The 24,168-nt window shown below is 36.5% G+C and overlaps 1 protein-coding gene across 3 annotated transcripts in view; it reads right to left on the bottom strand.

Moving 5' to 3' along the window:
- KLHL4 (kelch like family member 4) overlaps positions 1–24,168 on the bottom strand; it is a 95,050-nt gene that overhangs the window by 11,925 nt on the left and 58,957 nt on the right. For all 3 annotated transcript variants that reach the window (XM_056359861.1, XM_056359862.1, XM_056359860.1), the window contains 5 exons: positions 10,109–10,282; positions 9,510–9,646; positions 6,479–6,675; positions 3,148–3,360; positions 1,984–2,170 (listed from right to left, as the gene is read on the bottom strand). In XM_056359861.1, the coding sequence (XP_056215836.1) occupies positions 1,984–2,170; positions 3,148–3,360; positions 6,479–6,675; positions 9,510–9,646; positions 10,109–10,251 (877 nt within the window). In that variant the 5' untranslated portion in view covers positions 10,252–10,282. The remainder of the gene's footprint in view (positions 1–1,983; positions 2,171–3,147; positions 3,361–6,478; positions 6,676–9,509; positions 9,647–10,108; positions 10,283–24,168) is intronic.

The raw sequence follows: 24,168 nt of genomic DNA, 5'->3' as shown, positions 1-24,168 counted from the left end.
TGCGATAAAGCAGAAAAGAAAGGTAGCATCTGGTTTAGAAATCTGTTAGAGATCATGTGGTAGACTTAATGCATTTAGTGAAATATCCTTATATCTTTTCTCTCCTCTAACATGTTTTTCCGGATGCAGAGACTGGGAAAGAAACCAGCAGATCCATCTTCAATAAAAGAAAAAAATTCTTTTTCCCTTCTCCTGTCTTCTTTTATTCTGAGAAACTGCATTTCTTTGACTGTTCTTCCCCTTTTTTTTTTTTAGTCTGTTTGCTCTTCTTTGCTTTGATTCCTTCTCATTTATTCTATGCTAATACGCGACTGCCCCAAAGTTCTCAGCTTCAAAAGAAGTATCTCGCACACTAACTGAAAAACAGGGAAAATACATTAAGGTATACAGCGTGTTCATATATACCCTGTAGGCTGCAATTTTTACAGAGGCTGGAAGGTAGGTTTTTAAAGTTAATGTGGCTTGGGCACATTCACATTTTTCGAAATACCAGCCCAAAAGTAGCTCTTTGATCTTCTTTTGATCACTTGAAGTTGAGATTTGACTTCGTATACCACCTGAGATAAGCACAAAGCCAAACCTGGTGTTCCCTGCCAGTTTTCTTTATCACAGAAAGCGCATTATTGCCAGAGGTGTAAGTTACTCCCTTCTCAGAGCTGTTCTTCCAGTGCATCCCAGGCTCTTAGGTGGTGTTTCCTTTATTTTACAATCCAGCGCAGGCTCAAAGTATGAGTCAGAGCTGTAGAGGACAGCAGGGAGGAGAGGAAGTGCTGTTCTTCTTAACCATCAAAAGGCGAAAGTTCAAACAATTGGCTTCATTCCAAGGTGATCAGTAAAGGGGGCACCAATGGGAAGAGCAGCTGTTGACTGAAACAGCCCTTTGTGCGTAACCTTTACTGAGAAAAACCCATCAGAAAATCTTATTCTTAGTTCAGTCGAAGTTAGCTTAGTGATTACCTTGAATTCTTGGTTGTTTTATATAATTCATAGTATTGCTAACTAAACTCTGCTAATTGATACAGTTTAACTTTATTTTGCTAAATTGTCCTAGGAATGCATGTTCTCATGTTGTGATGGCGATGAATGTGTATTTTGCACTTGATTTGATTGCATAGAGATAGTAAAGGTAGCATTGCACGAGCTCTCATATAGGAAAAAACAGTCATCAGCAACTTTTTGCAAACCATGTAATGGATTAGCTTCTTTGTGATTCTATTAAAAGTGAAGTCACACAGCTAAAAGTAATACTGTTCAGCAAGTCGCTAGACTTTAAACTAATTATAATTCTTTGGCTCCAAGCTGTGGGTTTGAAGTTAACATTCCTGTAGAAAATGATTCAATATACTGCCTACTAAATATAATACTGTAATGTGTAAAGCTGTAAGCTGATTGCAGTTGTGAAAATCAAATAATAAAAACTGGAATACATTTAAAACATTTAACTTTCAGCCACAAATCTGAGAAATCCCTGTGTATGAACTCCTGAAAAAAAAGCTGCACGTACTGTAGCACTTGTGAAAAAGTACAAATCTTCCCATCTGAAATTTTACAGTAAGGATTGATAAGCTTTAGCTAAGAACTCTCTATAGTTCAGTAATGCCTTTTGGTTTTATTTTCCTCCTCTTTAAAAATTTTTCCAGCCTTCTAACTTTGTCAAAAAAGAGCACAGGGTTCTAAAACAGCATTAAAAGAATCGTCAAACTGCATGCACAACTACCGACAAAACTTTTTTTAAAATCACCATCTGAATCAAACTTCTTCAGTCTGCACTTCAAGATACATGCATATCATTTACAAACATATGCTTCTTGTAAGAAGAAAGAACATCTAACACATGGGATTGTGTTCTGTGGGGCTTTCCCCCCCACCTTTTTCACCCTGAATCACTGTTTTCCTAACAGAAAACTTTAAATAATTTTCAGATATTCTCTCAGTGTATGTGATACAATTGATTAATACAATTAAATTAATTTCTGAACTTACCTTTAGTGGCATCCATACCTCCTACAGCATAAAGTGCACCCACTGTAGATTTTCTGGGCTTAGTTCGAGGACTCTGCATCATGGACCGTCTTTCTGGTAGAAGATGGTACTTCATAGCCTCCATAAGAAGTTTCTGACACTCCAGGTCGTCTGCAAACATTGGACTATTTTCTAGGTCGGCTAGTAACTAAGAAACAAAAAGTGAGAATCTTTTTTATATAGAAATAATTAAAATTCTATGTACTTTAGTAATTAAAGTATTTGTAGCTACAAATACTCATTTTCAGTTCACCGCTCACTCAAGCTTTGCTGGAAACTCTGCCTTAATGCAAGCAAAACAATATAAAGGTAGGCAAAAAAGTCTTTAAGTATGATGTCTTTGCTTTATTTTTTCAAAAACTTTCTTTTAACCTTCAGAAAAGGTTAAAATTGCAAATGTAGTACTGCACCTTCTGAATGCATATTATTTTGATACCTAATCCAAAGTTGAATATTTGCAGCTTCAGTCATGGAGTTCCATAAAGTAGCTGTAGTGTCCTGACAGTCGTCATTTTCCCATAAGCTTTTCTGATAAGATATATAGATTCTTCTATGACACAGATACAATAGTGTCAGCTTACTGTAAAACAGTTACGCCCATCTCTGATGCTTATTCGATGAAGTGCCTCAGTCTTAAAGGACAAGTAATGTCACCGCTCAGAATAGTCAGCAATAGTCTAGACCTTTTAATTTTTGTCTATACTTTATGGCAATAAAGAAATAAGTATTGTGCTTTATCTGTCCTGCAGTTTGATAAATCTAAACGTCTTTGCACGGTATCTTAAGCTGCTGTGTTATTAGAGGAAAACTACTACTGTTGCCGACCCACACAGGAGCACTGTACTTTTGTAATACCATTAGACTGGTATTTTTGTACAGGTAATTCTGAGTCTAGTAATTACACAGGCATTGTGGGTTGTTGGGTTTTTTTTTCATCTGTTGACAAATAATAAGCATATCTACTGTACAGATTAAAAAAAAAAAAAGGCAAAAAATGCACCAAAAAACCCCAGCCAAAACCAGAACCTTTCCACAGAATTGTTTTCTCTGTCTAAGCAATGCCTGAGGTGGAGGCAAGCCTTTCAGCTGGTAGTTAAGCTCCCTCTTCGCCCTTCGCATCCATACCTGAGGTGGAAGCAGAGGCAGTCTAATATAAGAAAGAAGCATTCCTAGGTCTCGTTGCCGATTTTGCAAATCATGCTTCACCCACATCATTAACGCCTGGAATATGGCTTCTTCATCTGGAACATTGATGTCATCGCTAGACAAGAGCTTTGCAATTTCATTGGCAGGGAGTAAAAGAAATTCCTGGTTTTTAATTACTTCTGTGAAGTGTTCCTAAGAAGAAAATAAAATAAAATATATATATTTATCAATGCACTGGTCATTTTCACACCTTGAAATAACATTTTCTTAGATCATGTAGGCTTTGCATAAATTTCATTCCTGTTCTGTTCTACAATATAGGGAAATGCAAAATATATTTTAATTATCAATGAATCTCCTTCTACCATTTAAGGCACATTTTGGCTGCTTTTTGCTGTCTTACTCTTGCAGATCTGAAGAATAATGCTCATCTTCACACCACCGTGCCTACAGACATGTTTGTCAGGCTTCTTGTCGGTATGTCCTGTCTTAGGGATTTCTCACTGACAGTTGTGTCCATCATTGTGATCTTAACACTGCAGCTTTATAGAAACACAGTTTGAAGATATGAATGTTAAGAATGCCGAGCAGGCATTCAGTAATCTGTGTAAGTTCTGTTACAATCAGATTCAAAAGTTTTAAGCAAATTACATTGAAACCTTCTGATCCTTTTACAATGAGCTGTGCCGGGTGTTGGCTATATGTCTCCACTCTTAGTAGCAGGTAATAGAGCGAGGGAAATGAAACACACTTTTCTAAAAGTACTTGTCAAGCAGTAGAAAATTGGATGAGTCCCAATAAAGGGGTCTCAGTCTCTAAGCTATTGCTATGATAAAACTCACCAGCTCCAGAAATGTCCACGAAAATTAAATCCCTAGAATCTTTCAAAGAACTATTTTTCATAAAAATAATACATTGTACAGTCAAGTTATAACAATACTAGAATTTATATTAAAATATATTAAGTATGCTTGCTTGTGCTAAATCCAAAGGAAAAAAGAAATGTTAGGAGAGATGAGGGGGTTATGTTACTTGCAAAGAGATGCGTGTAGGAATTAATGTTTGCATTTGAAATACTCATTTCCTTTTATTTATCTGGAAGTAATACATCTTATTTGGGAACAAGATTGAAATAAGGCAGGTGAAGAAATTTTATTAACTGATATTTATATTATTTGTTTTCAGTAGTGTCTTAGATTTCTGTAGGTCCTTTCAAGAGTGCCAAGGATGTAAATATAGAAGTATCAGTGATTAAAGGAGATGTTAACTTTGCTTTGTTACGCATATCCTGCTTTAATATTTTGTGGCATTCAGAGAATAGGGACAGGAAGGCCAGTCCACATTTAGTTACAAATATAGCACAAAATGTTTATCAGAATGAGCTCTATCTGCACAACAAGACACCAGGCAGGAAACTGTTAATACTTTGCATCAATGGCCAAAGTAATTGAAGGGAAAGGTCTCCATTGTGCTTGTTTTTATTGAATGGATGTGGTGTTTATAGCTGATTGTCTTCTAAAAATATTTTTATACTACTAGTTCATGTACATGGTCTCTACATTTACAGTACAGATTTATAGTCTTTCCCCTAATGTACACATTTACAAGTGGTTGAGGTTGGCATGCAAGAAAACTGAATGGAGTTTTTATCCTCTTCTACAACACTTGTGTGTGTGTGCATTGTTATAATCTTTTATTCTCCAAAGTTTTTTAATGTTACTTCAAGGGTTTAAAAAAAATTCTTTAAGATTTTTTAAGAGGTGCAGATTTCCTCTTCTGTCTCTAAATTGTCAGCAGCTGCAAACTTGGTGGGTGGGTTTATGACATGCAAGGTCCCCTTGCATTCTGGATCTGTGTTGCACGCAAGATACAGGAGGTGGTTCTATAGAGGTGGAAACGCTGCCGGCTGTTTCAGGAAGACATAGTGTAAAATCTATATGCACAGTACTGCTGGGTCTCATAGATTCACCATACTTCACATTAGACAGCGTTCGTAAAGGCCCAACTGTCATTTCTGTAACACACTGTTCTAAAAAATAGTAAAGGTCTAACTCCTGGGGAAAACTGGAGGTTTTCCTGGTTAAAATACCTAAACAAAAAAAGCTCTCTTCTCACCTGACATCATAAAATCATATATCTCACCATACGATTTTATTTCAGTTTTGCAGAAGTTTGGACCATAAATTTTAAAGCTGATGCCCCTGTGCTGGGGCTGGTGGGAGAAATGAGGCAGGAGCAAAGGGGGGAGGTTCCTGGTTTTGGCTGAGTATAAAAAGCTGTGGAGCAGGAAGGACAGCACTATCATACAGAGGCTGAGTGACCTTCTACCTTAAATGCCCTTTTCCAAACTTGAAAATATAAAAAGACTCTAGATCGCTGCTAAGCGAACCATTCATTGGTACGACAGGAAGGAGCACCACCAGTGCGTTCAATCTGCACATGCCACTATCATTTATTTCAGCATGTGGAAGTGTACAGTCTCTTGCTGGAATGCTTTCAGCATTATGAAGCCTCTAAACTCGTTTCGACATACTACACTAATATTTCAAGCATAAAGCTGCCATGTGTCTCCTAACAAGTAGTTCTTTTTATATCTGTTTAGCTGTAGCAGTTGCTATTCTTTTTGAGTTTAAAGTTGCTATAGCACATCTTGTTGCCCTGAATATTTATCCCTTGATTTAGTTTCACAGCAAGCTATCTTGCCTCTCTGTTTCCCACACTCTGAATATTCATTTCTTGCTTTGAGCCAGAGGAGGATTATGCTTCTGTCAGGGATGTGCTTCTTTTCAGCATTCCAAACCTTTCCCATAAATTCTTTGTTTGGGGTCCTTTTATGTGTGTCTCACCTTAAAATCAGCTTTAGAATTTTCTTTGTGTTGAATCAAAAGCCTAAGAATGGGCGATTGGTGTTTGCATCTTGACATTAGCCATGTTAAGGCCCTATTACATTTTCTGGAAGAAATACATACCCACCATACTGCAAATTTAAATTCAGTAAGTATGTCCTTCTAAAAGGCAAAACTCAGAAGGGGGAAAACCAGAACTGATTTATTTATTTATTTTCCCCCAAGAGTGCTTTTCTCTCCTTCCAATGCTTCTGTAACAGTCACAGTTCTTAAATTTCCCTTTGGAGACAGAGCTGGGCAGAGATGTCTCTGCATCAGGGACTCGACAGAATTGACCCCGCCAGCACGGGAAGAGCAGCACCACCACAGCAGCCCCGAGTCCCAAAGGCTGTGTGTTTTCCAGGAGAGTGTTCACACTTGCTGTTAGCATTGTCACTGTAAGGCAGTTAGATTGTTCCTCTTACCATAGTGTACATGTGTGCCACCTTCAGGAGCTCCGTGCAGCCCTGAGCATCTCCGAAAGAGCGAATCCCCAGGCAGTTGGATGGGTGGAGCTGCTTCATGAGAAAGTTGCAGCATACCTCAATAACCTGTGAGAGCTGGAGAAGACAAGCTGCAGCTAGCAAACTTTCTATAGTGTCTTCCTTTAACTCTAGAATACCTGTGCAGTTTGCATATAGCGGGGGGGAAAAAAAAAAAGTTTAGGTTTCAGTCATTTTCTTTATATTATTACTTTAAAGCTTCCCACTCCTCAGTTTTTCTCCTCCTCTGTAAAATTTTGAAAAGAAGTGTTCTGTAATGCACAAATTCATTTTCCTTTCTTGCTGAAGGACTCTTTAAACATATATTTTAACAAACTTAAAGGATTTGGTGGATTTTGAATGCAGTGCTTGCGACATTTTTATTGGAGTTCTAATAGTATTAGGTCTGATTTTGCATGAAAAAAAGTAAAATAAAACAAGTGTGATCGGAGAAAAGCCTGTCCTAAAATTCATATATCAATTAATAAAAATATATATTGTAAGTTTATATTACCCACAAGAACTTCAGTATCAAAAGAGAGGAAATGCCAGCAGTGTGTGCAGGAAACCCGATTTCTTCCATTACCGAGTGTTCATAGATAGACTGAAAGGTGTTAATTTAATAAGATCTTCCATTCTTGTCATCTCGCCAGTGGATGGCTCAATTCCCTAGCTGATATGCAGCACTAAGATCCTATTCTGAAAAAGGAACTGTGGGGGTTTTTTATGGCTGCATTTTCCATTTATCATTACAACCACCAGCCGCCTCAGAAACATTAATTTCTTTTCCAGCCTCTTCTGTGAAAGGGTGATACACACCGTCTCCATTTAACACATGGAGAAGGGCGGTATTGAGAGATTACAGTCAAAATTATCATCGGAGTAGAACTGTAGAGGTTTCTTGTCCAAAGTTCACTTCTGATTTATTGCAGCAGAATATGTAAACAATTCTGAAAATTATAGCTCTTATCTCTGAAAGTCACATTTATATTTCATTACCTAGGAAAAAAAGTAGCACTTAGTTTAGAGGCTTAGTTATTATCACATGAAAACCTGTGACAGAGGCAGTGGGAAAATTCTGTTTTCTATAGCAGTCTCCAGCAATCTTACCGTAGCACAATCCCATCTCTTCCTGATGTGCCTTGCTTTGTAACTTAAATAATACTTTCCAGCTTCTGCAAAAAATGTGGAAGGGCTGGCAGGGTGCAGAATAGGGCAATGTTTGGGTTTGGTTCTTACTATACAACTCAGAATAGTTACTGAATGTATATAGCAAAATTGGTACATGCTCCTGCAAATACAGATTGCAATATAATGGCTCAGAGCAAAGAGGGAATCCTGATTTCACAAGCAAACTTATACTATTTCATAGTTTGGCGTTTGCTTTAGTACTGCTGTATATGTTCTTTCATATGGCTTTGCACTAAGTAAACTGAGATGAAATTTAATCAAGAGGGATGATTTTGAGATGTATGTGGATAATAAGTAGCCCACCACCCAGCTCCTTTGCACTTGTACTAATCTATTTCCTCAGGGAATATATTCTATTTCAGTGTCCCAATATCACTGCATTGTAGATGTTCTGCAGCATTCCCTCTCACCCCCTGTATTTATCTCCTTGTTTGTACCTCCAAACAGGTTTTATTTTGTGTATAGAAACTTATGCTTCCAATTTGGGTTGCAGATTACTTAGCCTTCTTGAGAATTCTCTATGTGACAGTCCAGATATAAGAAGTCCCTGACCTAGCATGTCAAGAAGTCTCCTATTTTTAAAATTTATGCTAATGCTAATATGGCAAATATAATAGGGTCTTTGCTTTACTTTAATCTTTTTAAAAAACCCCAGTCTTTTAATGCCTTTTAAAGTACTATAAGAACAGCAATAAAGGCCTCTGATACATCTTCCATCCTCCCCGTGTCAGCATCATTCAAAGGCAAACAAGCAATGTCCTGGGTGGGACAGCAGATGACAAGGATCTAGTGAATGTTCTTGCTAAGAGCAGTTAGCTGAGGGGATGGATTATTTACCAATAAATGTTCATAAATTCAGAAAGCTGGTTTTCTGGTCAGTTAAGTGTTGTTACTTCCTGGGAGAGTAATCTTCTCCTTTGGAGATTTGGACCTTTTTGGTCCATTTGGCTTGGTAGGGGAGAAAGTGTTTCGCAGGCTTGTCAGATGCCTGAACGTGCAGACTTCTGCAATGTGCATAACTTTGAATGTTTCTAATTGTAATAGAGACTAATACCCTGGTCACGTTCTACAGCATTTTCCCCTGCTCACTAGAGTGCAGATGAAAGGGATTTCACAGTGCTCTGACTTGGTCTTTTTGGCTCTTTGGTTCAACCATTCCAGATTCAGCCATACAGGGGTAAATATTGAAAACAGGAGAAAACAGACTGGGAAAAAGCTACATATTCTAGTATTAAGGTAAAATATTTAATTTCATTAAGATAAAATCTAATTGTTCAAGAGAACATTAGTACACCTTTTTCAGAATGTGGTGGCACTTTCTCATAGTAAAAGTTGTTCTGCTTGTGGGTGTGATCATATTCCTGTTTTCCTGTGATTATTCCTACTCAAGAGCCTTGAGTGAGCCAAGTTAGTGCCACCCTGGCAGACCATTGCTGTAGCTGCCCGTGGCAGGAAGGTTCATCGGATACTCTTGGGTGTCACTGCATAAGGTGGGCAACAGGCATAATATGTTCTCTTTTTAAAATTCCTGAAATAATTTGTATCTAGAGACAGGTGTCCAGTATTAATGTATATGTTAACTTTTCTGCATATCTTCTAGAATAAATTATATAAAACAATTATATTTTTTCATCCTCTCTAGAGAAAGGTTTACGTTACATATGCATGATTTATGCAGGTATTCATGTATTAGCATGAAAAGGAAGAAGTGACACTTATGTATGCATTGAATAAACTTTATCTGCCCTTACAACAACGCTGTGGGTAATGGAGGAAGAATTACCTGTGTAGGCATAGCGCACCAAAGCCTTCAGCGCATCAGGGTCTACTCCCTCCATCTTGATCTCCTCTTGCTTTGCTTCACGTACATCATTAGTAAACATTGCAGCAAAATAATCAGACACTGCACTGAGAACCAACCTTAAAATAAAAAGTATTTTAGGAGGACTGCAAATTACTTCATATCTCAATAGCAAGCATCAAATTCAGTATTATTATATCATAAATTCTGTGTGCAATGGAAACATTATCTTTAGCATAGGACTCAAATCTTACAGCAGTAGTGTGCAATAAAGTTAAAAGGGCAATTAGTAATCTAATTTTCTCCCATAGTGCTTGTTTGGGCAGATTTTCTTCACTGATCTCACAATAGTTTGACAGCAGCAAGAAGGGAAGATGGACATTATTAAAGGTTCAGGTTTGAATTTCATTCTATTTGAAATAATGAATATGAAACAGTGTTCACATAATTTTATTCTGTTGTTGGTTGATGTCCTAATTATAGTAACCATTCATTCATAAATAAACAGGATAGGCATAACTTGGCCTAGCATTTGGAAATTTCAGGCTTTGAAGCCATGTAAACAATATTGGGCAATGTACCTGTGAGCTGGGATCTTTTGGTCTCCAACAATAAGAAGAACATCACACAGCTGCTTCTGTTGCAGATAATTTTCCATTTTGCGGAAAGTTTGCTCTGCGTGGTTTGTAGACTGGAAATACTCATCGGAGCCATTGGTGTTCATGCCAAGCAGCGAGCTGCTGGTCGTTGACAGCCTGCAAGGGAAACAGGCAGCACACTGAGTGTGGCATTATAAATGCAGGTTACATTCTTCATACAATTTTTCATTAAATGGCAGTACAGAAATATCTAAAATTAACAAGCGCTCATAATCTTGTCTTACTCTGACACCATCTTCCATATTTTCCGTTTGGTATCTGCAGGTTTTCATTTTTAAGGCTGACATCAATGGCAGTTTACTGCAGTTACCTGTAGTTGGTGGTGCTACTGAGTTTTCTGCTTCCTGTCAGTTTTGTGTTAAAGATGCACTGTTTGCACAGTGTCGGTGCAATGAATGCAGCCTCTTGATCATTCACCGATAAAAAACATAAAAAAACCCCCTCTTTTCCTGGGATACTAATATCTAAAATATCTTGTGGTATGAAATTTTGGATAATACATGTCTTTAGGTCTTATTTCTGTTTCTCTTCATACTTTGTACATTAAATTACATTACTAAATAGGAATTAATCAGAAGACAACTTGACAAGGACCATATAATTCTAGACAAATTACCAAACTAGAAGGTGATGAAATCAGTACATTATATAGCCTTTAGGATCTGAATGCAAATAATAAAGACAAACTAATTTCTCTGCCTTTTCATGGAAATGTACATTATAAATATATTCCTCCCACTCCAAAATTCTGTTAGCTGTCCCACTTACAAACACCCATGCTGTTTTTTTAAGACATCATTTCTTACTGCCTTTTGATATAGATTATTTTGCAGATCAAAACACCTTTTTGATATTTTCTTAGAAAATTATTTGGGTTTATATTCATATGGTTTTTAGTAAAATAGTAATGTATTTGTTGATATACATGAGTATGATGTCTTGAAAATGCTTCAGTCTTCAGCATTATTTTAGTGAAAGGTTTTTTTATAAAAATGTTTCCTCAGTTTAATATCAGGTATCACTAAAAGGTAAAGCATCTTAAATTTCCAAGCCCAGCTAGGAAATAATGGCAGCTACTTGACTTAATCTACTGGTTGTCTTTGATATAGTTAATGCATATTCATAAATGACTAGGAGAGATAAAATCTCATTGAAATTAACATATTACATTTAGCAGAATGTGGGATTACATTCACAACTGAACATCAGTTCAGAAAATATAGAAATAAAAATGGGTAAATCAGGTTGAATGAGCAATATTATCAGAAAAAAGTGATAAATTAGATCTTACATTTTCAAAGATCATACCTCATTAAACAGTTAATCAGAATTCAAGGGAAACAAGTAGAAATCAAATTATAACATAATGTTGAATTGGGACACAGTAGTGTTTTCTGTGTTCTGCAATACGGTACGTCAGCACTTTTCAGAATGGCACAGAACAAAATCATGGTGGGTATAGCTAGCATGTACCGGGGCTTTTCCAGACATATCTCTTTTTTCTGTCTGAAAATCTATCAAGACGAAGTTTTCTGTATTTCTGTGCTTCATGTATAGACATCCTACAGCCCGTTTGGAATATGGCATCTTTGGGGCACTGGTATGTCAGGAACCTTTAGTTCCCCAGTGTATTTGATGCCTTTCCCATGCTCCAGAGTTCCATGTACTCCTTCAGGCCTGGCCCCACCAGGCTCACAGGGTATGGACAATCACTCACAGTCTGAAGAGACACGTTATTTCTGGTATAGGTGTGGTACAGCAGCCCGGAGGTGTATGTATATGTCTCCGGAGAAACAGCAGACCTGGTGCCTCTGAAATCCCCAGGCGCGCTGCGCGTGAGCATAGTGCACACATACTGGTGCACACATGTTTCTGTCTGGGCAAATTGCAAACACATTAAGACATACCAAATCAGTGCAATAAAGTCTTTAGCTTTCTTCTGAAGCTCTTTGTTACAATTTCAAATGCATATTCTTTTCTTTTTTAAAAAAAGAAAAAGGGGCAAATCAAGTTCACCTATAATGTGTATCCTTTGTAGTTTACAGCTTACAAAACTTAATTTGTCTCAGTGAGTTTAATGACTATACTTTTTCATTTGTTTTCCTTCAATGCTTCATTGAAAATGAAGAAACTGCAAAATTGGATTATATGCTCATTAGTTTTGCATCAGCTACTTGATGCCAAATTCATACTCTTTAACGTTCAAGTTTTGCTATTTACCTCTTAAGCTTTCTTTAATGTTTTCCAGTAAAGTATTTTTTCAAAAATATCTTTTTTCAGATTCATTATATCCACTCCAAGTATTGTACTGGAGTATGCATTACATTGCACTTATCTTTGAAGCTTGCAGAAATCATCTAAAATAATACTCAACCATCCCTATTGCAAACACACAGAACTAGTTTCTTGAAATAAATAATTTCCCATAGGGTATTTATGCGTAGAGCAATCATTTTTAAGCTGCAAATATTTACAAAGGGACTTAAAGTCTAATAATTTCCTTCAGTCCTTGGTAATTTTTTCACATTTTGTAGAATGACCTTTAACTGCAGCAGAAATACCACTAACATAATTAAATCTTTCAAAGACAAAGGTCTTTAGAGACTGAAAAATACTGGAAGCAAAAAATAAGTGCTCCATTAAATTTGTTGATATTATAATTGTTGGTTTATCTTCAGCAGCTGATTCAACATGGTAGCTATAGTATATTATGGAAGGGAAAATTAAATTTAAAGAAAAATATTTATGTGTTTTCCTTACTGTACAACTGTCGCTGCAGAGAACTGAAATACTGACCTTCAGAATATAGTACTGGGGATTAGTGAACTAAAGACAGAAATTTAAGTATCTTAAAGAAAGAAGTCAAGAAAAATATCCTTGAGTCTGATGCCTTTTTGTTGAATTATAGTAGGGGATGCTATGTACTGTGGTGCAAAGATGGGCAAGCTAGCTGCAAATGTGCTAGTGTGGCTCTGTCTACCTGTCATATCATATTCTATGTGGGGTGGGTTAATGTGTTGAGAACAACACATTAAGAAAACTCAAGGTTCACGTGAACCTACCCAGAGAGGAAGCATGTAGAAGACAGAGAAATACTTCTTTTCTATATGTGTACAGGTTTGAACAAGCAAAATCTGAATATTGAGAAAAAAAAAAAAAGTTTCCAGAGGTGCATTAGCCTTGTGGTGACTAAGGAATTATATTCCCACTCAGTCAGGAGGTAAAATTATCAATGAAGAATTATAATCCCAATTGCTTAATGTCATCTTTGCTTTAGTGCTCACTAGGATGCTGAGTTGTCTTAACAACTTTAGCATCAGTAATAATGGTTTAATAACATGGCTTAACCTAGAGAGGGCAGAGATAAATCTATATTTAAATGATTCCAAAGTAGCTGAGTTCTATGAATTTCATTTTAGGTAGAAAGCCAGGAGAAATAATTTCAGCGTTCTCCTGTAAGGACAGTGAAAATATGGTACCTTTTTTTAAAAGAAGAAACATGAAATTTTGAAAAAGGAAATATAAACTGAAAACTTGAAGAAGTAATCAGAAAGCATTAAGCATCTAGACAATAACAAGGAGATAAATATCAGCCAGCACGGCTGTTCAGAACAAATCATGTCATAACAATTTTTATTTTTTTTTTAACAAGGTAACAAAGCTTACTGGGAGAAAAACATTAGTTGTCAGAAGTCATCTTGACTTTTGGATGACTTCTGACACTATTTCACATGACATTTTCAAAATCAAGCTAGGTTGGCATGTTTTAAGTGTAATAAGTATAAAAGATATGAATAACTTGAATAGCTACGCTTGAAATTTATCAGAGATTCACCTTCAAAGGCACACGACATTTGGAATATTCCAGGCAAATTCTGCTTCTGATGCAGCTCCATATTTTTATTACAGACAAGCATATGATAAAAACAGGGCTTAAATATTACATCTATATATGATAGCAAGTCACAAACTTTTGGGGAACAGGATTTAAATTCAGAGACCCATCTCTGTCCTTGTCTTTATTGAACTTCAGGCAAAGACCTGTTAACACATGCGTGTGAGTTGTTACTCGAATGAAGCCAGCTAAGAAATGACGGTTGAGGTAACTGCTAGATTATACTGGACACCAAATAAGCTGTGACTCAAATATGGTGCTGTGGAGGTCAGATTTCATCTTTTCTTTGGTCAGGAGAATTGATGTGATGAGTTTTCTGATTCATTCCAGCCCTACAATTCTTTATGTTTGTTAATTATGTTAAGATTTTTTTGTCTTCATAAAGTACTCTTCATTAATCAGCACAGCACTCTTCATTAACCAGTATATAAAGGATATATCCATTGTCCTTATTATTTAATTAGAACATGACAAAACATAAATGTCATTTATTTACCATGAATGTCCTTTTTAAAATTCAGTATGTGCTTGAAGTGCCTTATTACATGTGCCCATGGCCAAAAAACAGAAAGTAAACCTGATAGTAAGGAAGTTTAGGAGCAGAATGCTGCATGAAAACCAGGTGATAAAATGCAGTATTTTAATTTGATTGTTCTTGATAAACTATTGTTTATATTTTTATGGTGACCACTTCTCTTTTGGTACCTGTTTACCTACTATAATATTTGTAAAATTCAGTTTAATCAAGTAACAATTCAGTTATCTGTGTCTTTTACACCTTTTGATTTTGGATCACCTTACCTCTGCACTGTACATCGCTCCAGCCATCAGTAGCAAACTGGACACCAGTTAGAGACATTTGACATACTAAGGACCTTATCATAGCTGAGGGCACCGATGTGACTTCAGCTCTGTGGTGCGCTGTATGTGCTTCAGCGGTGACAAGGTATCAGACAAAACTGCAACTTCATCAATTCAGTTTGTTTGTGCAGCAATATTTACAATGCAACTCACCTATATTTTTTTTCCCCTCTCATTTGTTTCTGCTTATTCAAGAAAAATGCAGACAGCCCCCACACAGGCAGACTCTTTCCTTTGAGCTCTGACCTGCTGGGCAATGTCGTGGCGTTGGACAGTGAGAGATGCTTTTTTCCTATGCAAAATCATAGGACCACAGCATCTGTTAGAGATAAACCACATCAGTTGGCTGAGATATAAGAAAAATATTTCAGTTAAGAAGCTATTTCTGAACACAGATATAAAGCCGGTGCACCTGTACTAATTGCTTGCTGGTGTAATTATACCATGTCAGTAACTGCCCCAACCTCTGCCTTAAAATTTCTACTGCAGTTGTCTTCTTTGTTATTTATTCTTTGTAAATGTAACAACTAAAGATAGTATTGAATTTTTTAGGGTATGGGTAAAATCTTTGATCCAAAAGAGTATGGAAAATTGTACTATATGTTGATGACTGCTGAGGTAGTAACATTAACATGAGGTAGTGACAGAAAACAGTGGAGAAAAAGGAATAAGCAATTAAAATGTATAATTGTTTAAGTTAATGGAGAGACTGCTGACTTCTAACCTAGCTAAATTGACAATTCCTTTAGAACTTGGAGATCTTGAAACTACCTCTTTTTAATAATTTTTTATTCCTAGTGTTAACACAAACCTGCCACCTTTTTAGTTGGCAAGAGTTAAAATGAATTTTCCCGTTTGGGTTTACAAGTGTAAGTCTTCATATCACCAAACACAGGAGCTTCAGCACGGCACTCGAAGTACTGTAGCTGTTTTGAGTTTTGTTCTTCCCCTTAGACATGATAATATACAGATGAATGCCATTATGATTCATAGCAGGATGAATCTGGGTTATGATATTTTGAATTCTCCTATGAATAGAAAGCACGTATGTGGTGGGGTAATTCCACTGGAAAAGAGGTTGCAGGCAAGTGGCAGAGCCCCTGAGCGCTGTGTACAGTGCTTTATGCTTCATGTCAGCTGTGGCCACATCATGATTTCATGTCACAAAGAGGGGTAGATCCAAACAGTCTCCCCAGTAATCTGTTTTCTTTTGGAAATTGTATATTTATGGTGTTTAACAGAGGAAGTTAATTATAAAATTATTTTCCAGGCACACTGCGGTGCACATTGCTCTTATTGGCATGTGTACTCCCTCAGCTGTTGATCTTTTGTTCCTAGCAAGGCAGTTTGTTGAAAGCTTCGTGCATTCCTTTATTGACATCTTATGTCAACAGTAGAGTTTTATGCTGGCAATTTGCTTTATGCAGGTAATTAAGAAAGGAGTTATTCCTATGCACATAGAAAGCAGTTTCTGTAATTTATTACCATGTAAAAGCACAGTAAGAACTGGTCCAGATCTTCTTTGCTTGCTTTATGGTACTCAGTGAATCGCTTTTAACTGCTGAAGACAAACATTTTAAAAATTCACTATTATGTAAATGCCTATCCAAGAGTCACCATCTATGGGATTTTGTTCCTGAGTTTTGGGGCCCCGTTTTGAAAATTGCTCAGCAATGTATTGCAGACCTATTCACATATTTCAAGAGACATTAAAATTAGGAGTCAACTGGCCTCCACTTCTCTTAAGTCAGAGTGATAGGTTGGGAAAGGCCATGGAGCAAGTCTTATCAGCCTCCGTGGCTTTGCATGCAGCGCCCACTCTGTCTGGCCAGAAGGAATCGAGGCAGCAGTGCAGCTCCACGGGGAGTAAAATCCACAGCTCTGAGGGAGATGCCCAAAGTGCAGTATCCATAGGCTGAACAAAGAGGTTTCTAGAGAGCCAGTTTAAATTGTTGAATTCAATAAAGGGACAATAAAAGGGACAAACACCAGCCAATCTTTCTTCTGATATTTGGTGGTCGTTGGATTACACAGTACAACTAAGGACTTCATCACAGTGACCTGTCAGTGTCAAGATTTGTAATACAGTAGGTGTTTTCCATTTAAGTAATGATTCTTTTCCTGATCCAGACTAATGTGAATATGAAACTTTACTGTAAACATTATAATGGTATGACTTAAGAACACTTATTTCCACAGCATGTGATATTTTCTTAAATACTGGAGCTCTAGTAGTATCTAATCATTCTGGAGACCACACTGCCTGTACGTCCATGAGTACTATTTTATATAACTATTTATATAACTATACAACTATTTATATAACTATATATAACTATACAACTATTTTATTATAATAGTTATATGTCTATATTCAGTCATGAAGTGAGTGTCCCAGACAAATCATTTAAATGAATGCCATTTTAAATTACCAGTCAAAACATCATCCTCCAGGAAAATTAAGACTGTATTCATTTACGTTATGTAATAGAGAATAATAACGAAGTTAAACATTTCAGGTAAAAAGATAGGAGTATGTATGCTACCATATTAAAATTAACCTTTGTTCTGATAATGCCAAACATAGTGGGTGCTGCTTATCTCAAATATCCATGTGCCTTTTTTCTCAAATCATAAACATATTTGAGTTCATTTTTTATTCTTTGTTTGCAGGTATATAATAGCTACCATCTTACTATTCATAAATAGAAAGTTTTAAAGTAGATACTTTGAGATTACAAGTAACTATTGAAAATTAATCTAGAATTAATCAATCTAAAGTCTACCTGCCATTCGTTTATAACTACCTTTATAACTACACAATGTTAAACAGATGCCTTATCAGAATAACGAAATTAGAGAAACTGAATTACAAAAATTGAATATTGCTCTGTAACTATGGTTCATCAGTAATAAAATCAATTTTCATACACTGATAGCAATAGATGTTTTTAAACTAACTTAAAAAGTTTGATTAGGAAATACTAGGTTACATGCTGATGTAGGAAGCAGCAAATTCATAGAAAACAAAGACATTACCCATGATGTTGTTTATATCAGTGATGTTTAGGGCCTCTAGTCATTATTTAGTATACAACAAAAAGCCTATCCTTTCCTCTGAACCGACACGCTTAACCATTAACACACTGATTCAACCATTTCCTGCAGAAGAAGGAAGTATTTCCCTGCATGGTAATATTGTATGTCTGCCACAGTGAATATTGCTATATAACTTATTTTTAAACAAAACCATATTTTAATTAACATCCATTTTTTGTAAGACAAACAAGAAAATCAATACTAAGTCATTATACATTGAAATTTACCATGCAAGATGTGCCATAATGTAGACCATGAGGAATACTTCATTGTTTTTATGAACACAGGCTCCAACAGTACAAGAAGCAATCTGCAGTTGTCACAGCAACGCATGATTTCTAATCTAACATTCGTATTATATGATTATGTTGGAGGGAAACTGAAAGTCATGAAGGAGAAATGCAACAAGGCTGACTAATTCTTGCTCAACTTTCTTGTAGCTAGGGATAATATTGTTAGATATTTTAATAGCATCTTTCTAAAGAACAAAAAACGATGTGACCAGAAGGCATGACATAGCACTATCTCAAGCTGTCATGTACAAAATGAAAAGTAATGACTAAATGCTGGACATGAGCTTGTGGCATTTTTATTTAGAGGACATAGAAAACAAAATACAAGCCAATGGAAAAATTAAATCCAAGCATTACTGTTGCCAGATTAAATTAAATAAATCCATGTTTCTTCATTAAGCACCTTTCAGAAAGACTCCTGTTGGGAGAGATTGTAGGGAAGGCAACCTGCTTTATGCTGTCCCCTTTCACTGTGGTTGGCAAAGAGAGAACAAAGGGGAGCTTGGGAGGTACAAGAATAAGAAAAATGTAAATGTAAAGTGGTTCCATCTCTAGTGAACAGAATTTTGAAAAGCCAGAGTGTAACAGTCTCAATAGCAACTACCCTTGCCCCTATCATTCTGAGCCTTGCAGCTAATTGTATATGGATACTGCTGTGAGGTTTTTTGTAAGACATCTTGATTTATGAAAACACAAACCGCTACCACAGCATCTTCTTTTTTCTACTTCACGAAATGCAAAGGGACTCCATTCTTTTGTTTTCTGGGACCATTTCCTTTTTTGCATCTTTGCCTTTCTACTTTTATCTGTTTAGAATCTAACTAAGCAATAACAAGATTATGTTTCACTTAAATGGAAAAAATATGATAATCCCCACTTCAGCTGAAGTCACCACTTTACATTTCATTTCACTGTACATGACACTTCCCCAGTCATGTAAGATTCTACAAGTTTGTTCCAAAACATCTCCTCACCTGACTCAACTGATCTACTAGATACCTCATTCAAGGCAAAACATTGCTGCAATGGAAAAAAAGGTGTGATTTGTAACCTATTTAGCCAGTGTGCGCCATCATAATTACAGATTTCTTAGAAAAGAGTGAGAGAGAATGTGTATAAAGGTATGGTCAGCCTGACAGACAGGAAGCACATTTGAGAGGTAGACTGAAGTTTTCTACTCCTAAGGTTTTGTTAGCTACATAATTTCACCTGTGGTCAATTCCTCCCTTGTCTTGACTGTGTAATTATACCCTGAGAGGGTTTCCCTCTGTAATAGCCAAATATTTCTGTGTGTTCATAGGTACAGGTATCCTGATACCAAATTATTCTCAGCTAGTTGTTACCTTCTGGTTTTCTGTGTCAGAATACATGACTCAAATCTAGGTCTAGAACAATATTAAAACAACTTAGCCTGCTGTATTCATACCTGGCTCAATCGAGTGGATATTCTTTCAAGTCAGTATAATAAAACCAACATACACTGAATACCTTTCCATATATAGCGGAAGGAATCGTTAATGTTATAAATTATGTACACTATTGCGCTTTATCTCCTGTTTTATCCTTGGTCACTGACTTTCACTTTTTTAATATCTGAGAAATACCTTAGTATTCATTATTATATGAATTTTTGCTAATTTCAGGAACTAATGTCCACTGAACATCTAGCATGCTTGCTGAGAAGAGCAGAGGTTTGAGACAGCAACTTGCAATAATTGCTTGTTAAGGAAACCTCTATTCATGAGTCCATAGTGTCTTTGTAAAAGAGAAGGAGAATTGCCTTTACAACCTTAATAGGTAGGCTTTTGGGTTTACTTTTATTTGACAGTACCAAGTGTATTTAACACTATTTCTGACAACATCTTAAGAAAACCTGTACTCTTGATGCCATTGGTTACTTGGCATTTGTTCTGGCAGATAACAGTGATAACTGCTCCAACAAGCCAGGGTCTGTGTCAATGTCAGCTCACTGTAACTGAATTGGAATAAAACCATGAAATCTAAATAAAAGCAGTATATGAAACCAAAAGAAAAATAAAGAAAGGCTGAAAAGTACAAGTGGAACTGATACAAACTGCAGAAAATATTGCTTACAGTAGTATTATGACAGATTTTTTCCTGGAGTGCCTGTATTCTTCATTATTCTAGGTTGGAGGGAGGCAAAATTGCATTATAATGTGAGCTTACAAAATTTAAAAGATCAATTTTATCACATTTATTCAATAAAATATGTATTACAGCTTTTGCTGAGGTCGTAATACAGCAATAACTATATGAAGCATGCAACAGCATACTACCATAACTAATCTTGATAGAAAACCCAAATATTTCCTTAGATTTGTTTTATGCCTCCTGAAGAAGGAACTGATTATTTAGATTGTTTGTAACCTGCATTGTTTCAGTGAAAACATGTTACAAGATATGCCTTCAAACTATTCACCAAGTCACGTAGTCTCAGTCCGTAGAGGTTTTCAAGCCCTGATAGGATAAAGCCCAGAGCAACCTGGGCTGAACTCACAGCTGACCCTGCTTTGAGCAGAGACTGGGGTGGAGCCCTCCTGAGATTCCTTCTAACCCAGGTTACCCTGTGATCTTATGGTTCTGTGACTCCTGGTGATCAAAAAAACTGGAAAGAAGTAATAGTATAAATAATAAGGATTTCAACTGGAGAGTAAAATCCTTTAAGTAGATTAATGTCAACACTTACCTGTTGCCATCTAAATGTTTTAAGGTTGTCCTGAAAGCATTAATGCTCCCCTCTCTGGAATTATTTTAATGAAGCTTCTCTTTTGGTAAGTTTTACAATTTCTCACAGTTTCCTCTTATAATTAGAGAAAACTTCTATTAGTTGTTTAGTCTTTGTGCAATATCATAACATGGGTTGTACTGCGTTCCTACTGACCATATTTCCACCAGCAAGAAGATCAAATGAGAGTTAATCAAATGTTTTAAATGTAGGTCAGCCTTTCCTGCTCAAATTCTGCTAGACATTGTCTGCTAAACACCCCTTTACTGAATACAATTAATGTTCCCTCCAAATTCAATGTGAAATTTGATGTATTAAATTGCTGCGATGGAGAGACGGGACGCAGCTTGATGCAAGCAAATGTTGATTTATTGTACAGAAACAGGAGTTTATATATAGTTTCAGAACCTGCGTGTTTTAAACAGATTGGTTCTTGAAGCTAAGCATTGCATACTAGGCAATCCCCGACTGGTGGTTAACTACCATCAATTAACAGCAAGGTGTTACCTTTCTTTGGCGCCATCCTTGGTGCCATCCGTCCCCAACTCCCCTATGCTCTCTCAGCATGACTCATCATGTTGTTGTGTCTATTCACACTCCTTGTCCTCCCAGGGTTAGTGACCTACAAGCTCGAGCACATTCCCCTCAGCTAACTGATTGCTATGCATGGTCCTAATTTCCAGCTGGCTCCTGCATTAAGTTGAACAGGCAAAGCTAAAACTGTGTTTATTTTGCTTCTGAGTCAGAACCCTTACTTGCTTGGGTCTTACCTTTATATCTTGCTGCAAGTGTACAGATCATCTTAACATATTGCAAGTCTTTCCTCCAAGTAATCTACATTAGAAATTGGTCTTGCATTTGAAAGAGTTTGTTTGGGGTATAGGAAAACCAGAAATACATCAGTTACAGTTTATACAATTAAAAAGCAACAGATTAAAAGTTTAGGAGCCTAGAAATTAGAAATTTTATATTTTGGCTATGGTATTCTCCAAGATTGTTTTAAAATATGGTTATGATTGAAAGCTACTTATTAGAAAAGGTAAAAATTTGTGGGTTTGAACTTCAGTTGATTCATGAAATATCACAGCAGTAGCCAGTAAAAGTGAAATAACAGCCTCTTCGCTTCATGGCTTGGCTTATGAGGAACAACAAAGGAAGTTCTAGAAACTGTAGAGACTTAAAACAACTTGTGAAAAGTCAAAGATGACGTATCAATCTGATGTATTGTTAAAAATATATAAGGAAATAATTCCAAATGAAGAATAAAAGCTTTAGTAGCATGCTAGTAAATGTGTCAGAGCTTTACTGTTCCATTGAACAAGCCAAACTTTCCTTCCAGTCCTGACTTTGTTCTTTTACTAATTGTGTTAAGTTCAGGTTCAAATTCATTATAACACTAAGAGAAGAAGTATAAGGAAGCTTTAAACAGCTAACTAGTAATTGAGCTACATATTGAATGAGGGAGTAAAAGGCACAGATGAGCTCTACTGCTTTGTGGCATCCCATGGGAGCTTCATGCTGAGCAACTTCATTGGTATATTGTAACACAAAGCCACTCTGTATTTCTTTCATAGACAAATTTGGGATCCTTTAAGTGAATGAAAAAAACAAAAAAACGAAAAAAAAAAAAAAAAAAAAGAGATAAAAAATTAGTCCTGACTTACAATCTTGTTCCTTTTGGTGCTTTTCTCACTGCTTCATTGTGTTCTGAGTGAACAGCCTGGCTGCTGCACGATCACCAGGCTGTAACTTCCCAGGCAGCTGTCTTACACTGCTTGTAAATCCACTACGACAAGCTATATCAGGAAATGGAGTTGGCTGCACTGCTGGATGATTTTACTAGGTCAAGCATCTCAGACAGAAAGATCAAAAGTCCATCCTAAGCCACTGTACTAGCATGCAGAAGTGGGTTTTGGGGAAGTATAAGTAATGGTGTAGGAGGGAATTTCTGGCTTTACATGTAGTTTTCTGTAAACTGACTGACCAGTGGAGAGACTGGAGGCAGTCTTCTATGAATGTCCTGAGACCATCACAAAAATCATGATGTAGAACAAGCATTTTAATCTTTAAATGTTTTTTACAAGGTATTGTTCTAAAAGATATTTATGTATGTTTGGTTTAAAACTCTTGATATAATCATAGTTCAGTGTTTACATATGTTTTGAATTACACTTCATGACCCAGAAAAGAAGCACACAATTCTCCAGTGTACTGGACAAAATAGTGAACTTTCTGCAGGAAGCTGTGGCTGTGACATCTGAAGTAACTGAAGGATTTCATTACTCCAGTTAAAGCACTCTGTAGCAAGAATCATTTTCTGCCTCTTTACTACCTAGCCTAAACTAAACTTTGGTACTGCTAAGATCCTACAGATCTCTGACCCACTATCTCTTTCTTTCTCTTACATTACCCTCTGGTATGTAAATAACAGTATGGTTCACAAATAGGGAACACTGGCCAGTTTGGGTACTAAAGTTGTTAAAGTTTGGTCAGATCAATATATATCCATTATGAACATAATTTCAAACTGTAGAACACAATATTTTTTTGTTCACAGTCTATCTTTATTCTCTTCTTTATCAGCAAGTATTTTTTGGTGTATTGAATAAATGAAAGTCAAGAACCTTTAGTAGCACATCCATAGATGGGCTTAAGTTTTATCTTTCTGAAAAGTATTTTCTTATAAATCCATTTTCTGTTTTTTTAATAATTTTATTTTATTGAGGGGTTTAAACTACAGGTAATTGTTTAATTGCAAGTAAAACTTCAAGACTTTAGAAGTTTAGTACTCAAAATACTGGTTCCTGGCATACCGTATGGTCCAACAATAAAACTCTGAAAAGCTGCTTCCTGAGCTTGCAGCACGCTCCTGAGACCGGTTATATACCTGTTATGTGACTGCACGTACACATGTCCCCAAGATGTGATTCTGCAAGTATGTGCAGTTCTGTCCTGTGCCGGGCTTACGATTCACACAGTGGAATTCCTGAATTGTTTCAGTGCAGTTGAGGTACCTTGCCTGGACAGACAGTGAGAATGCACTCTCTTTGTAGTGGGGTCCAACACTGGATAGTGGTATACAGTAATT

The sequence above is a fragment of the Falco biarmicus genome, chromosome 14, assembly GCF_023638135.1.
Source record: "Falco biarmicus isolate bFalBia1 chromosome 14, bFalBia1.pri, whole genome shotgun sequence".
Taxonomy (NCBI): Eukaryota; Metazoa; Chordata; class Aves; order Falconiformes; family Falconidae; genus Falco; species Falco biarmicus.
The sequence above is the reverse complement of the archived record's forward strand: the minus strand, read 5'-3'. Positions and strand labels throughout refer to the sequence as shown.